Source organism: Oreochromis niloticus, linkage group LG7, assembly GCF_001858045.2.
Source record: "Oreochromis niloticus isolate F11D_XX linkage group LG7, O_niloticus_UMD_NMBU, whole genome shotgun sequence".
NCBI lineage: Eukaryota > Metazoa > Chordata > Actinopteri > Cichliformes > Cichlidae > Oreochromis > Oreochromis niloticus.
Genome location: NC_031972.2, coordinates 16,684,564 through 16,695,271, shown reverse-complemented (window position 1 = coordinate 16,695,271; position 10,708 = coordinate 16,684,564). Strand labels below are relative to the sequence as shown.

Here is a 10,708-nt window from a genome sequence, read left to right as displayed (position 1 = left end):
CTACAGATCTGACATCAGACTGCTGCAGCCTACAAGCATCTCATCATTATCATCAGCAGCTGCAGCAGCATCAGCAGGAAGGGGAGGAGGTGAGCTCCGTGTCTGTGGAGAGGAGCTGCTGAGCCGTGCAGGTCATGCCCACAAAAGGTGTTTTCCAGCAGGAGGTGAGTTTCTGCACTGATACCTGCCAGGAAAGGAGAAATTCTGTCACACTTTGTCAGCTGGGTTGTGCATTAAGCAGCTGGTTTATCCCAAAGTGCAACTCATTAACCCTCTGCTGTCCACACAGCCATGAAATCAATGCCAACTAATGCAGTGAGCACAGCTCTGTGAAGTCACGGGAGTAGTTTCAGCCAGCTGCAGACATACACACCATGTTCTGACAATTCGTCCCACAGATGCTGGACATCCTCATCATGATGTTCATGGTGATGATCTGGGTCTGTATCAAAAACACAGAACTGCTCTGTTAATATCTTTTATTCTGCGAACAGCACAGACTATATGAAAAAAATGCAAAACATCCTGCATCCTAATCGAGCCCTGAAGTGCTAACGTGTATGCAGAGAGTGCATGAGGATTAAAACATACAGAACACGAAGAGTAAATGAAAGGGGAAAAGCCGTTTTGACCTTGGAGGCCAACATTTCATCCCCATCCCCATACACTGTCTCAAAATCAGCTTCTGTGCGATTGTTTCTCATTTCAGCTCAAAGCTGTTGTTTTTTTGTGCCATACAAGAATATGTGCAGTGAAATATGGAGCAGGAGACACTAAAGATATAAAAAAAGACTTTAGTAACAAAGAAAAGGATCAGAATTAAACACACAAACGTGAAGATTTTATTTCCCATTTGAATTATTTTCTTGCACTGTGGATTTTTAATTTAAAGAACATTATAAATCCCTCAAAGGAACGTTTTATTATTTCATCTTAACCATCAGCGTTTTGAGTTCTTTATATTAAAAACCAAAACCAAGCTTAGCCTGCCCACCCCCCCCCACCTACATTTACAGATAACATAAAGAGGACTCTGTACCATTTGAGTGAAGCCACAGCATCCGTTTGAGCTCTCTGAGGGCCTTGGTGAGGTTCTCCAGCTGGTCATGGAGGTGAATGTTCTCCTCTATCAGCGCATGGATCGTATCCTGCAGTTCAAAACCCTGACTTTCCAGCACCAGCAGTGCCAAAAAAAGTCTTAGTGTCCTCATAGCGACTGCAGCACAAAGCTTCTGTCACATCTTCACAGTAACCCAGCGATCCTTGTCACAGGTGAAGACAGGAATAAATGGTTGGTGCAGATGTTGTCAGCTTAAACCCAGCAGGGGTGGGGGTGACAATGGTTCTTTCTTTCCAAAGCCATGGGTGGAAAGCTGCCAGTGGGCTGCTTTTAAATCAATCCAATGTTTCCGTATCACTAAGTGCAGTAGCAGAAGCAGTTTGCTTCAGTGTGATCGTCCTCAAATACAAATACGATCTATGATAACAACGGATCATCAGGGCAGGGAGTTCAGGAGGAGGTACTCCCTATTCATTAACATACAATATACTGGAAACAAATTTCAATCTAAAAATCACAATTGTAGCTTTTAAGTAAACTCTCAGTAGCAGCAGCATCTAAAGCTCAAGCCTGTCATGTATGGGCAGAAACTTGGATAATTAGTCTTACATTTTCCACTTACTGCCACATTTGTAGTTGTGACAAAACTAATGGCTGTCACAAGGAAACTGCACACCTGTCAAAATAGTAACATGTAACTTTTTCTGCTTCCATACATCTACACTGCTCATCAGGACTGTTTTCAGACTCGTGGAAGTGAATTATCACTTGAGAAAAAACAAATTATTGTGGAAAAAAACATCCATTTATATGTATCAATTCCTCAGACACAAACAGTGCTTTAAAAATGTAACCACATCAGATACCTGAGTAGATCACTGATCTAAAGAAGCTCATGCTCAAAATTGAAGACTCAGGACACTGTAGTGTTTTTTCCAAACAAAAACCATTTTATTGATTTATCATGTGTATGAGTTTATGCGGTCTTGGCAGCCCTGGTGCGCTTCTTTTTGACCACAACAGGCTTCTGGCTCTTCAGGATAGCGCTGGCACGACGCAGGGCAGCCTGGGGAAACAAATGAGACTTAAATGTTGTTCTTAAACTTTGACACAAACAAAAATGCCAGCTATGTTTCAGCCTCCCAGAAACTACAGATTAAGCTCACCATACGCAGGTCCTTCCTGTATTTGTTCTTGCGAATGATGTGCCTCAAGCTGTTGAGGGTGGCACGGGAATTCTTGTTGATGGTGACCTTGACGTAGGAGTTGGCAGGTTTGTTCTGGCCTGTGCATCAAGAGAACAAAATGAGCATCAAATGTATCAAATGATCCAAAAATATGGATTTTCCAAGAAGAAAACTACATAATTCTGTATACTGTGATATATGCAATATACAGAATCTAATACTTCTGCAGTTGTCATCCTTGTCATATCTCACTGTACAACACAAAATAGTGTATCTAGTTATACATTTTAACAACTTCCTCCCCCCCCCATTAATGAAAATTCATTAGGCATCCATAGATGACATAAATGTTGCTGCTATCTGATGCATAAGGAGCATTTCAAATATTTGAGTTCAAATATTCCTTAAAGTTACTAAGGAGAGGATCGTCTGTCCAGTCTGAGTCTGGACAATGCTATTACTCAAACGTTAATGAACCAGCATTACTCATTTACCTGCACGCTTCTTCAGCACTACGACGACACCCTTGCCGTCGGCTGCAGGCTGCACACCTACAGTCTTCTTGTGCACCAACCCATTGAAGCGGAAAGAGTTCCTGGCCTTCAGGTTGTTGGGCTCCTGTCACAAAACAAAGACATTCAGATCACTGGCATGCATTTATTTAATTATCTTGCCTGATCCTGCTGTTAGGCTAGGGAGGTAATGCAGTATTATTAATAAACATTACCAGGACATTTAAAAAGCTCAACAACTTGATCTTCAGCAATATAAAAAAATTACAGATGACAGCCAACTAGCATTTCCAGTGCCACCTTCAACTAATCTCACATCTTTAGCCAAAATTATGTCACAAACACAGATACAGTCCAAGCCTATGTGGCATATGCTGTCAGCTCAGCTAATATGCAATTCTCAAACACTAACAGCAGACTGTCTTGCAATGTTTTGTTAGTACGTGAAGGTGAATGTACAAAGCCTGGGATCCGTGTTTCAAGTCTAGGTTATTTGTGTCCCTACCATACCACACTGTACATCACTACTCAAACCCAGTTTCAGTACTAAAGCAAACTTTCTGGGTCACTTTTTAGGCGTAATCGCACGTTTGGTCAGGTTCTTCAGAGCAGGTTTTGTACTCACAGTGCTGTAGGTCTGTCCGTTCCTCTTGATGAGGAAGCTGGAGCAGTTCCTGATGACCATCCACTGCAAATGGGACGACATGGTGAACCTGTGTAAAGGAGGGAAAAATATTTCTTGAAAATCTGGAAGACGAAGAACCCTGACAGGCGTCTAACATGTTTGCCTGCATTTTCTGAGATTAGCTAAACGTGTTAGCTTAGCGCTATAACTTGAACGGGCTAACATGGGAAACGGTGAGACGGCAAATATCTACTATAGCTAACCGTAGACTTTACTAATCTGTTAGGACTGTACAGAAAACACAGAGAGCTGCGGTTGCTAGCATTAGCGCCGCTGTTCAGGCCGGGGAACCGAAGGAGCACGATGAGGCCTAACCAGAGCGAGGTGCTTACAAGATTAATCTTTCCATTTCTACATACAACAGGGACATTTATTGTCGCACAAGGTGTATAACAACAAACAGAAGAATAATAGCTATATTTATTAACACAAAAACAACTAGGGAAAGAAAACAAACGCACTTTAATGACCAGCTTTTAGCCACCGAAGCGACCACGTTACCTTTTAGCGGAGGAAAGGACCGGAGAGAGCGGAAACCGCTTTACGGAACCTCTCGCTGAGATTCTTACGCACACCCATCTACCTTTTTAAAAAGCAATTTGGGACAAAAGGCATATTTTTACTGAATTAAATCACATATATCTAATATATAATATAGATATGTACATTTTATTAACGCCTTTGATGCTGTATTGAATACTGAATGTAATTTTATTTAGTACTAGTTATTTATAGAAAGAGCGGAGGAATACGGTCAGCGTAGTAAGTCTGTCCACGTCATTAATGTGCGCCTGGTGTTTACAGGCAGCCGTCAGAAATTTTACACATAATAATCAGCTGTTTTAACGCCAAACCTATGAGTGTTATGTTAGCTCCAAACTCGAGCAAACGAGGAGCAAAGGCAGGGCGAATAAGAGAGCGATTGTAGACAAAATTGCAACTTCTGGACGCCGATTTTGATTTATTTCGTGGATGTTTTCGTTATGCTGCTGTGATTGAAAGATGTGAACAAGAAATGTATCTGAAGTCAAAACTGATAAGTTAAAAATCACCGCCTGCTCTAGCATGGCAGGGAAAGTCAGGATCTTGTGATGAAGAGTCAAACATGGAAGAAGAAGAAGATCTGGAGACACTTGGGGAGCAGCTGTACTCTCTGATTTCCTCCAAACACAAAGAAGATGCTGGAAAACTCACAGGTTAGGGGACATGCGTACCTCAGTTTTTGTTTTGTGACATTATATATATGTCTTTGTCGTTTTGTTTTAATATTTGCAAGTAAAGCTCTAACTTGGCCCTGAAGTCTAGCTTGCTCTGTGTTACAGGCATGTTACTGGAGCTGCCAGGTCCTGTGTTGACTCAGATGTTGCAGGATGATGCCATGCTGACCGCAGCTGTGGAGAAAGCCCTGAGAGCCCTGCAGGTGGCACAGGAACCCAGGTACAGAAATGGCCAGTAGTTTTGGAGTGTTATTTTTAAAAAGACAAAGCAAATTAAGTAATTTGTAAGTTACACTATATGGACAAAAGTACTGAGCCAGGGTATTTTAGATTATTATATCCAGTTGTAGAAAGCCAGGCCCTTAGCCATTCAGTCACCTTTAGAAACTTTTGTGAAAGAATGGGTCGTTCTAAAGAGATCACTGAAGTTGATTGTGGTGCTGTAATAGTATGTCGCTATTGCAAAAGGTCAGTTTGTAACATTTTTTTTTCTCTATATCGACTGTAAATAGTGTTATTGCAAAGCGGAAGCATTTACAAGCCATAACATTGAGCGGTAATGCAAACAGGACACAAAAGTGCCAATGCTCTGCAGAACCCCAAACCTCCTTTCGGATTAACATCAGCATAAAACTTGTGCAACGGGAGCTTCATGGTATGAGTTTCCATGACTGAGCTGCTCCTGTAGGTGTAATGTGGCTTCTGGTCAGCCCAGTTCTTTTGTCCATTTTGTGTATGTGTCAGATTTTTAAACATGACACTGTTATGTGTCAAAGGTCCAAATGGGAGTAAAATGATCCCAGGTGACGAATAAGAGGAGACTGCAAGGCTGGACTTTTCAAGGGGGACAAAGGCCAAAATAACACAAAAAAACCTAAATAGAAAATTACCAGCATCCAGAGAAAAGAGATGCCACAAGCAAAAATGGCAGTTCACCTCTACAGGCCTTGGCTTAGGTTAATGGTAAACTCTAAACACATAGTGAATTAAATCTGCATCATAAGATCTGACAAAGACAGTTTCAAAACAAGATGTGCCGGCACTCCTAAGAGGCATTGTGGCCTTTCTTTTTTCATATAGGCCACAGGAGAGCTTTACCTTTGGAGTAAATAACAGTAACACACATAGGATTTATCTGAATGTCAAAACATTTCAGCGAGTGTATTCTCATGTCTTTCTTTACAGTCAGGTATGTAAGGATGAGGATGATGTGTCAGTGTCATCTGACTCTCTGGGGGAGCAGCTATTTGAGCTGGTGGATGTTTACAACACAGGCCACTCACAGAAAATCACAGGCAAGTAAAATGTCTCAATAAACGACCCATAATATGTGTGTGAGATTTCACCTTGAAACAAAGCTACAAATGAGTGAATTTTAATGCAGGCTTGGTCAAACAGTTGTTTGCTAAGCTTTTTGTTGACTTCTAATATAAATTAAACCACATGTTCAGCTCATTTAAAAAAAAAAAAAACCCTTTAAAATGGTTGCCTCTTTAGTTCTGCTTTCTGTCTCACACACTCTGTTTCATGTTTTATATTTTTAAATAAATTTAAAATGACTGTTTTACTAAAGAAGGGAATGAGTGTACACTTTTATTCATGCTAATCTTCATAAGAAGATAGTAATTCATTTTTTCCTCTCATTTTAAACATATGATCAAATTATGTTGTCAATTCCTGAAAAACATTCTCAGCTGTATATTTTTGTGCCAATAAATAAACCCATGTTAATCTGAAAGAGCTGGTATTTCAACATAGTCTTGCTCTATTTTAGTGGATGGATATTTCATGGATATTTACATTTACTGCATCAACATTTAATTCTGATAGTCAGCCTCAGCAGCTGGGGATCAGACCGGCAGGGGCTCTGTCTTTGGTTGCTGCCTGACACACATTGCACCCAATGTCATACGACGCCTCCAGTGGGATGGTGACCCTATAGGAGGGTGGGCCTGTGTCACCTCTTCAGTGCCCGGCCGTGCCCCATGCGGTGAGGCCTGGTGACCACGCAGTCACTCTCAAGATATGTCCACAGTCCTGGCTGCAGGGCCAGAAGCAGCAACCCCATCCTGGGCAGGATAAACTGGTCCCTTGATTCCTTAATGTTGTTTAGGGGTCATGTGAATCTCTTTATGTCTGGCCCCTCACCCAAGATCAGTGTCCTTTGGGTGGTCCTACCGGGGGCTTTTGCCCCCGGGATCCCTGGGACATGCAAGCAACTCCACTACATTAAGGTGGCAGTCCCCCTGGGTGCCTCCTGGGTGAGGTGTTCCAGCTATTTCCTACCGGGAGGAGGCCTCGGGAGTCAACTCAGGACATACAGCAGAGAAGATGTCTCTTGGCTGGCCTTGGGGAAGGCCTCACTGTCCCCCAGGAGGAGCTAAAGGAGGTGGCTGGGGGAGACAAAGGTCTAGGCTTCTCTGCTTGGGCTGCTGCACGCAGGATACGGCCCCAGATAAGGGGTAGAAAATGCATGGATAAATGGATATTTAATGCACTTTTCCTCCACAGGAATGCTTCTCGAGCAGCACAAAGATGCCATCTTAAAGCTTCTTTCAGATCCCAGTCTGCTAGAGGAACAAGTGCACCTTGCCATGAAGACGCTGAAAGAGTATGTTGTTTTTTGTAGAATATTTTTACATTAGCTCATATGGGCTTTTTCAGAAATGTGAATTTTTTAAATTGTAGCCTGCCTTGCAGACCAGTAGCAGGGCAGCTTTAATAAGATAGGAGTGTAAATATAATCAATTGTCAATGAAAAATTGTAATAATTGCTTCACTTCAGGCAGAATATGGAGGAGACTGATATGAGCGACACCTCAGAGCTGGATGACACCGAGAGTTTAGGAGAGAAGCTCTTCTCGCTGGTGGTGGAGATGGATCCACTCCATGCAAATGATATTACAGGTGACGTTAAGCTGTAAATACATTTTGTGATTTACCAGTATTTTGTTTTTTCTCTCTGGAGAGTTCTTGTTGATGATGTTGAAATACTCATAACGCTCATACATCCTTGTAGGTATGCTGCTGGAAATGGACCCAGCTACACTCCAGCAGCTGCTCAGTGACCACACAATGCTCCAGATTGCTGTTCAGAAAGCACAAGCAGCACTGGATACCTTAAACTGAGCTTTTTTTTTTTTCTTTTTTTTCTTTTTTGCTCCAGCAAAAGCAAAGAAATAAATCAATATCTTTGAAGTAATACGTCATTCCAGGAGATCTGGAGGGTATACAAGTTGCCTATTTTACAGTACGCCTTTATTATTTTACTTGGACTTTTCTGAGGACCAATGACAAAGTTTTAGTGGACCAACCGAAAATACACAAAGAACCTACAAAGCATTTCCACTCAGCACAGAACCAACTTATTGTTAGCCATTTCTGACATGGATGCTGTGATTGTCGTTCTCAGATAAATGGACTGAACATGTTCCAGTGTGACAAATAATAATCTATCAAAGCTGTTGTGCTTGATGATAAGGTTTAGAATATGATGATAGTATTTATTTGTAAGTCTCTAAGCATAAATGCTAATCTAAATGTTGCTATTTATGTTTTTTTCTAACCTCAGTCTAGGTCTCAGTTGTGTAACTCGGTGATTTTCACTTCCTGTTTTTACCTATTTTAGAGGAATGACTTCATGGATGGTGGTGTTGGTTGGTTACCTCCTTTTATAGACGGAACTATCTCAGACTAATTATTGATTTGCCATGAAGTTTTGACGTTCATATTTCTCAGAGGATTAATGTTATTACATGCCTTCTTCAGTTGTGCATCACTGCCCCTGTTGCATCTCTTGTTCATGTTGATTTGTGGGCCAAAGTGCAATAACTAGCTCGATTTTGCTTTAAGAACACGTCTAAATTTCACCTCACTCTGTATGTTTGCAGACCTCACCTCCTCTTCATACCTCACACTATAGAAAGCTCTAATGTGTACATGTAATATACAACTGCGCTCATGCTCTCTTTATTTACCCACTGCATGTACACTGCTTATAAAAATAAAACCTGATCAAGGCTTTTGTTGTTGTTCTTGTTGTTTGTTCAGTTCACTTGTGAAAAACTGCACAGTTCACCAGCCATCACCAGTTAGCTTGTCTGTATCTGGAAATTGCACAGGATCTTATTTTGGTCATTCGGAACTACGCTAGGGGGTGTGTCCCATTTGAACCCCAGGAATTCCAGGCTATACTCTGCACAGATGTTCCTGTATACTATGCCAGCCACTTGGTTATGTCTTCTATGTATGCTCTGCCTGCCAGTATCTTGCACTCTGCTGTTTTGTGCTGGATTGTCTCAGGGGCATCTTTGTACAGCCTGCACCTGGTGTGGTAGACCCCATTCTCTATGGATCTTGTGCTTAGAGTTTGTACCTGTGCTGCCACAATTAGTGCCTCTGTGTTGTCTTTCACTCCAGCTTTTTCCAGCCACTGTTAGGATATCTGGATGTCAGCCACACCTCAGGACTTGTCTTACTCTCTGCAGGTACTTGGTGGTTTCAGCTTTCCTAGCGACCTGTACATGATTCCCATTTGTCTGTGGGATTCCAAGGTACTTGTAGCTGTCCTTGATGTCAGCAATGTTCCCTTCTGGTAGTGCAGTTCTAACTACTTTCCCTGTCTTTGTTAACGTCCGAATACACTTCTCCAGTCTGAATGACATTCAGATGTCATTACTGTAGATCCTAGTGTTGTGGATCAGTGAATCCATGTCTCGTTCGCTCCTGGCACACAGCTTGATGTCATCCATGTAGAGGAGGTTGCTTGACAACTGCTCCATTCCACAGTCGGTATCTGTAGCCAGTCTTGTTAATGATCTCACTGAGTTCAAGCCTATACAGAACAACAGTGAGGACAGGGCATCCTCTTGGTAGATCCCCACACTTGATGGTGACTTGTGCAGTTGGCTTGTTGTGCAAGTTGGCCTGTAGTGTTGTTCGCCACATCCCCATCAAATTCCTGACGAAGGCTTTTAGGGTCCTGTCGATCTTGTACAGTTCTACACATTCCAGGATCCATGTGTGAGGCATTGAGTCACAGGTTTTCTTGTAGTCAATCCATATGGCGCACAGGCTGGTGAGCCTGGTCTTGCAGTCTTGGGCGACTGCTCTATCTACAAGTAGCTGATGTTTCATCCCTCTGGTGTTTCTGCCTTTTCCTGTCTGTGTCCCACTCAGGTATTTAGCCATGTGCCTGTTCATCTTTGCCGCTATGATGCCTGACACGAGCTTCCATGTTGTGCTTAGGCAAGTTAGTTGGCTGGTAGTTGGATGGGACCGGTCCCTTCCGGGGATCCTTGGAGATCAGAACTGTCCTGCCTTCGGTTAGCCATTCTGGGTGTGTCTCATCCACTAGCAGCTGGTTCATTTGTGCTGCCAGATGTTCATGGAGTGCAGTCAGCTTCTTTAGCCAGTAGGCACGAATCATGTCAGGGGCTGGTGCTGTCCAACTCTTCATATTGGAGACCCTTTTTTGAATGTCTGCCACTGTAATGCTTACTGGATCCTGTTCAGGGAGGTTGCTGTGGTCTGCTCTTAGATCCCCTAGCCACTAAGCATTGTTGTTCTCCCCTTTGCTCTTCTAGTATTGGTCTGTCTCCAGCCTTGGTGGGGCTGTTCTTCTGCCACTGAGAGTACACCTTGAATGGTTCAGTGGAGTACAGCCCATCATTCTCCTGCCTTCCATCTCTTTGGTATACTTCTTCAAGCAGCTGGCCAAGGCTGTGAGGCTTGTGAGGTTTCCAAGGCCTCAGGTATAGACAGTTTGCTCTACTTCTATCCCTTTTTGTCATCAGCTCCGATAGTTGGCCATCTTCCCTCCTATCTCTCTCATACACACACACACACACACACACACACACACACACACACATACACATATATATATATATATATATATATATATATATATATATATATATATATTTATACACTACATCTATCACCCCATTTTTTTCACTTTCTCAGTGTGATTAAATCTATCCTACAGAAGCTCGTTTCCGCCACAAACAAAAGTATCCATAACTCGAAATTTCGCATCATCTTTC

General features: G+C 42.4%; 2 protein-coding genes across 4 annotated transcripts; one reads left to right on the top strand and one right to left on the bottom strand.

Moving 5' to 3' along the window:
• Positions 1-1,987: 1,987 nt before the first annotated feature.
• rpl28 (ribosomal protein L28) lies at positions 1,988-3,999 on the bottom strand. 3 transcript variants are annotated; one of them, XM_003451463.5, is made up of 5 exons: positions 3,906-3,994; positions 3,385-3,472; positions 2,742-2,865; positions 2,227-2,345; positions 1,988-2,126 (listed from the first exon to the last, which is right to left on the bottom strand). In XM_003451463.5, exons 2-5 carry the CDS (start codon positions 3,463-3,465, stop codon positions 2,037-2,039), a joined length of 414 nt encoding a protein of 137 aa, XP_003451511.1. In that variant the 5' UTR covers positions 3,466-3,472; positions 3,906-3,994; the 3' UTR covers positions 1,988-2,036. The 3 variants fall into 3 exon arrangements, with proteins under 3 accessions (XP_003451511.1, XP_003451510.1, XP_025764995.1); XM_003451462.3 differs by having other exon boundaries at positions 3,946-3,980; XM_025909210.1 differs by lacking the exons at positions 1,988-2,126; positions 2,227-2,345 and having other exon boundaries at positions 2,734-2,865; positions 3,906-3,999.
• Positions 4,000-4,207: 208 nt separating this feature from the next.
• Positions 4,208-8,684, top strand: LOC102079280 (uncharacterized). Its single transcript, XM_005456208.4, has 6 exons — positions 4,208-4,640; positions 4,767-4,881; positions 5,847-5,956; positions 7,173-7,272; positions 7,447-7,568; positions 7,681-8,684. Exons 1-6 carry the CDS (start codon positions 4,550-4,552, stop codon positions 7,788-7,790), a joined length of 648 nt encoding a protein of 215 aa, XP_005456265.1. The 5' UTR covers positions 4,208-4,549; the 3' UTR covers positions 7,791-8,684.
• The last annotated feature ends 2,024 nt before the right edge of the window (positions 8,685-10,708 follow it).

Excerpts from the sequence above, each read along its gene's own strand:
- rpl28 (XM_003451463.5), bottom strand. The coding sequence starts at position 3,465 with ATGTCGTCCCATTTGCAGTGGATGGTCATCAGGAACTGCTCCAGCTTC. Across the intron at positions 2,866-3,384 it reads ACGGACAGACCTACAGCACT|GAGCCCAACAACCTGAAGGC; the intron begins GTGAGTACAAAA and ends GTTTTGTGACAG. Across the intron at positions 2,346-2,741 it reads AGTGCTGAAGAAGCGTGCAG|GCCAGAACAAACCTGCCAAC; the intron begins GTAAATGAGTAA and ends CTTGATGCACAG.
- LOC102079280 (XM_005456208.4), top strand. The coding sequence starts at position 4,550 with ATGGAAGAAGAAGAAGATCTGGAGACACTTGGGGAGCAGCTGTACTCT. Across the intron at positions 7,273-7,446 it reads GCCATGAAGACGCTGAAAGA|GCAGAATATGGAGGAGACTG; the intron begins GTATGTTGTTTT and ends GCTTCACTTCAG. Across the intron at positions 7,569-7,680 it reads CCATGCAAATGATATTACAG|GTATGCTGCTGGAAATGGAC; the intron begins GTGACGTTAAGC and ends ACATCCTTGTAG.